Raw genomic sequence first — 5189 nt, forward strand, 5'->3', positions numbered from 1 at the left:
TCAAGCTTTATAAACTTTCGAACGAAAAAAGATCTATTCCTCATAGTCCACTTAACTTATTAGTATGGAAGTTTGAGTTTACCTTCAGTCTCTGAAGACGATCAATTGGTTATCGAAACTCGCCTCAGACAGTGTAATTGTGAGTGTTGGTGAAGTCTACTTAGTTTTATAATGACCTTTCGATTTCGCAATAAATATATAGTTATACTTAACCTCACAATGACAATATAACAAAATGAGTAGGACTGCTCAGGCCGATAATTAGAGTAAAAGTTCACTCGAGATAACTACGGCAATGCAATAAATACTTCACTATTAACAAAACAATTGAAAACTGGTCATTGTCACTGTTCTATTGGCAGATTGTGCATCAAATTTTAATACCAATAAACTATTTTTATATTGGAAAACAAATAAATACAGAAGCCCTAGTGACCTATCAATGATGCTTCCTCACAGTAACTCCACAGAATTAATTCTGTGATAATTAATCAAATAAGTAAATTCAAATAATTAAAATAAAAACAAATATAACTCATTATTCTGGTTATGATTACTTCGATCAGATTCCGAACAGTGAAGGTGATCCGGATTACTTTATGAGAGTTCATCATGATCGAGTTAATCCGATCATACAAAAGCTTTTTCGATCATTCAGATCATGATCGGATAATCCCGAAAACACCTTACGTTCATTGTCAAATGTCACTCTTAACGTGGAACAAGAATCGAGGAGGAATCTATACTGTGATGATGAAATTTTATATTTCATGAGCACATATAACCTATTTGCAATAAGTGAGTGGTGAGAAGTTTTTGAATAATTGTGAAAAAACATGAGTGAAAATAAAGAAAAATCTAAGCAAAAAAAAGCAAAGCAACCAGCTCAAAGTGGAGGAGATACAAATCTGGTAAAGGAATTGAACCCGCAACCGGATTATATCGCCGATAGGTTAGCAATATGGAATAAGGTGAAGGCGGAATATGATGCTGAATTAGCTAAAAAACCTGAGCTGCCTATTAAAGTTACTTTACCAGATGGTAAAGTCATCGAAGGGATAAGTTGGAAAACTACTCCATACGATATAGCCAAAGGAATTAGTCAAGGTTTGGCAGATAATACAGTTATTTCTAAAGTAAATGACGTCTTATGGGATTTAGATCGACCACTAGAAAGTGATTGTAATTTGAAATTGCTAAAATTTGATGATGAGGAAGCACAGGCTGTATTCTGGCATTCTTCAGCACACATACTTGGAGAAGCTCTTGAACGATTATATGGGGGCTGTCTTTGTTATGGACCTCCTATAGAATCAGGATTTTATTACGATATGTTTTTAGACAATAAGGGAATATCTCAAACTGATTTTCCCGTATTAGACAATACAATGAAAAGTATTGTTAAAGAAAAACAACCATTTGAACGACTTGAAATGAAAAAAGAAGATTTGCTGGAAATGTTTAAATACAATGAATTCAAGATACGTATACTTAATGAAAAAGTAACTACTCCAACAACTACGGTTTACAGATGTGGGCCTCTCATTGATCTTTGCAGAGGTCCACATGTCAGACACACTGGCAAAATAAAAGCATTAAAAGTAACTAAGAACTCTTCAACTTATTGGGAGGGAAAAGCTGACGCTGAAACATTACAAAGGGTTTATGGTATTAGTTTTCCAGATCCCAAAAAACTAAAAGAATGGGAACAATTGCAAGAAGAAGCCGCTAAAAGAGATCACAGAAAAATTGGTAAAGAACAAGAATTATTCTTTTTCCATGAATTATCGCCAGGTTCATGTTTTTTCCAACCTAGAGGTGCTCATATTTACAATACTTTGATAAACTTCCTAAGAGATCAATATAGGAAACGGGGCTTTGAGGAAGTTATTTCTCCAAATATATACAATGTAAAATTGTGGCAAACTTCAGGGCATTATACACACTATGCTGAAAATATGTTTGCATTTGATATAGAAAAAGAAAAGTTTGCATTAAAACCCATGAACTGCCCCGGTCATTGTTTGATGTTTGATAACCGTGTAAGGTCGTGGAGGGAATTACCATTGCGCTTAGCTGATTTTGGAGTACTTCATAGAAACGAACTTTCCGGAGCTCTTACAGGACTCACAAGAGTAAGAAGATTCCAACAAGATGACGCTCATATATTTTGTACCCCAGAACATATTATAGATGAAATACATAGTTGTTTACAATTTATGAACTACGTATATACAGCTTTTGGATTTAGTTTTGAGCTCAGTTTGTCTACAAGACCTGACAAATTTATTGGCGAATCAAATTTATGGGACTCTGCTGAAAAAGCTTTGAAGGATAGTTTAGATCTATTTGGACAACCATGGAAAATCAATCCCGGTGATGGGGCATTCTATGGCCCTAAAATTGATATTCTTATTAAGGATGCTTTGAAAAGGTCCCATCAGTGTGCAACTATTCAGTTAGATTTTCAGTTACCTATTAGATTCAATTTATCATATATAAGTGATAGTGGAGAAAAGAAAAGACCAGTGATGATTCATAGAGCAATTTTGGGTTCAGTTGAAAGGTGTATAGCAGTTCTTACAGAGTCTTATGCTGGTAAATGGCCGTTTTGGTTATCACCAAGACAAGTTATGGTTATTCCAGTTGGTCCTAACTATGATGATTATGCGGAAGAAGTTAGAAAGAAGTTGTTCGATGCAGGTATGATCATATAATTGTTGTTTCAACATTTTTTTCTTTATGTACAAATTCACAATCTACTTATATTGATTAATTGTATAAGTAAATGGTAAGATTCAGGTGAGTGTCTTGTGGCAGTTAGTCTTTTTAGTCTTCTTACTTACAGTGGGGGGTTGAACAGAGTGTTGATTAGTTGGTTGCCGTTGTTTGCACAGTGGTGTTTATATTTTTTTGTGTGTTGATTCTGATAAATTGTTAATGGATGGTATAATCAAATCATGGTGAATGGTTAGATCTAAAATATACCAGGGAGTGTTGAGCAGCATATGCAAAGTTTCGAATTGAAATGATTAGAGAGGTCAATTCCATATGTCCATAAAGGGGCCAGGATGGTATTGATTATTAGAATTTTGTTTTTTATCGTTAGCTGCGACTCCCCAAACAATCTAAATTTTCTTTTGTAATTTCTTTGCTGTTCTTTGAGTTTTTCTTGTTGATATTTGCAAATAATATCTTCTTGATAAAGGTAAGTGTATTTTCATTATTTTCCAGGATTTATGGCAGAAGTTGATACTGATCCAGGCGATACAATGAATAAGAAAATAAGAAATGCACAGTTGGCACAATTCAATTTCATTTTGGTTGTTGGGGAAAAAGAAAAGGCCGGTAACACAGTTAATGTTCGCACCAGAGATAATGCAGTCCACGGAGAATTTTCTGTAGAAAAACTAATTGATAAGTTTAATCACTTCAAAAATAATTTCATTAAGAATGAAAATGAATTTTGAATTATATAAAACTTGATTAAATTCCGCTATTTTTTTTATTTATTTATATTTTTGTGAAATGTTTTTTAATTTGTATCTACTGTTCACTATATCTCACTGTCAATACAATATTAACATAACTGAGAAATTTGTGTTTTTATCAATGAAAAATACCATTATATCTATATATAGGGTGATGATTAGTTCATTCTTTCCTTTATCCTTTGATATAACAATTTGAAAATTTGTGTGTGTTCCAGAATTAGAGTTACATTTTTTTTAATGAAACATCCTATATTTTATTGCATATTTACAATCAGCTGGACTTCTGCATTACAGTAATAAGGGTTGTGATGCATGGGGTGTTCAAAAAGTTGTAACCGTTTTTCCATATAAATTTCAATATCCTGTATTATGCAAAAGCAATTCACAAATGAAGATCTGTTGCATCCAAAGCATTTCAATAGTGGTAAAAATTCTGGAAAATTATTTATTATTATTCATCGAATCCTATACGGGGTGAACAAAAATTAATTCTTAGTTGGCTATGTTTTATTTGTCAAAAACTGAATGTGAATTCTACAGTTTGTGTTTAAAGAACAATTTTGAAGCTCATTGAACTCAAATATTTATCTTGTGTTCGAGGGGCAAAGGGGAAAATGCAACAGTGCTCGACGCACAGATCTTAAAAAGACAATTTGAAACGTGAATTTGAAGTATTGCACGCCCATGTGATTGATTGCACTGGTCGCATTCAGTGGACAAAAAGTTAAACTGAAGTTTTAACTACCCTCAGACCGCCAGTAACGTGAATAAAACGGTAGCTGTAGCAAAAATCCACCGAAAGTTTCTTATGTATAAAATACCTACTACACTACTCACGAAGTTGAAAAGTTTTAGTGTCATTACGCTCCGTGCAACTTCCGTTTCGCCTGGCCAATTTCCAATTATTGTAGGTTTTTGTACCTGAATCACGACTTGAAGTGAGACAAAGTTCGAATATGAGGTGTGTGATTACAATATTCGGCTCACTTCAGTTTGTCTAGTTCTGTTTCTGGGCATTGCAATTATCCACCATCTTATTTTTCTCCATTCCTATAAATTATCTGTGTGTGACGAACAAAGATATACACACTTTAGTTGGATGTTTTTGATGACAAATATGCACCTAGCTATAATAAGCGAGTGGGCACAAAGTAACAGCTGACCTTTAAAAGTTGTACAAGTATGAACTTCAAACTTCAGTTTCCTTTCGTCGCAGCGAAAAAAGTGAAGACAAAAAATACTAAAAGTCTTAGTTTACAGACATGTAATTCAATTGTACCAATCAGTGCTGCCAACTAGATTAATTTAATAGCCGTGTTTTTACGAGGTTGTGTCTTCTGAAAATTCTTTAGGCGCCAATTGGAAAATCAAATAAAGAAATTAACATTTTGTATAAAACAGATTTGTTTTTTTCTTGATTTTAGGTCATTTTTGATAAAAAATTAGTTTCAAAAAACAGGTTAAAAATTGACTTATTAGACTCATTTTGGTCTTTATCAAAATATTTTGAAACGGTTATTTCATACAGTTTCCGAACGACAGGAACGGGTTTCGGTTTACCCCTTGTATGACATAATTTTGTTCGTTTTGAGTGGAAATATAGTTGGTAAAATGTAGATAAATGACAACCAGACAAGTTCTAAAGCTCTGTGCCAAGTGATCCTGATCCTGATCACCTTGTATAATTTTGGCAAC

General features: G+C 33.4%; 1 protein-coding gene across 1 annotated transcript; it reads left to right on the forward strand.

Annotated features, from left to right (window-relative positions):
- Positions 1-514: 514 nt before the first annotated feature.
- LOC130901776 (threonine--tRNA ligase 1, cytoplasmic-like) lies at positions 515-3597 on the forward strand. Its single transcript, XM_057813374.1, has 2 exons — positions 515-2703; positions 3235-3597. Exons 1-2 carry the CDS (start codon positions 837-839, stop codon positions 3468-3470), a joined length of 2103 nt encoding a protein of 700 aa, XP_057669357.1. The 5' UTR covers positions 515-836; the 3' UTR covers positions 3471-3597.
- The last annotated feature ends 1592 nt before the right edge of the window (positions 3598-5189 follow it).

Source organism: Diorhabda carinulata, chromosome X (assembly GCF_026250575.1).
Source record: "Diorhabda carinulata isolate Delta chromosome X, icDioCari1.1, whole genome shotgun sequence".
In the NCBI taxonomy this organism is placed as follows: Eukaryota; Metazoa; Arthropoda; class Insecta; order Coleoptera; family Chrysomelidae; genus Diorhabda; species Diorhabda carinulata.

Excerpts from the sequence above, each read along its gene's own strand:
- LOC130901776 (XM_057813374.1), top strand. The coding sequence starts at position 837 with ATGAGTGAAAATAAAGAAAAATCTAAGCAAAAAAAAGCAAAGCAACCA. Across the intron at positions 2,704-3,234 it reads AAAGAAGTTGTTCGATGCAG|GATTTATGGCAGAAGTTGAT; the intron begins GTATGATCATAT and ends ATTATTTTCCAG.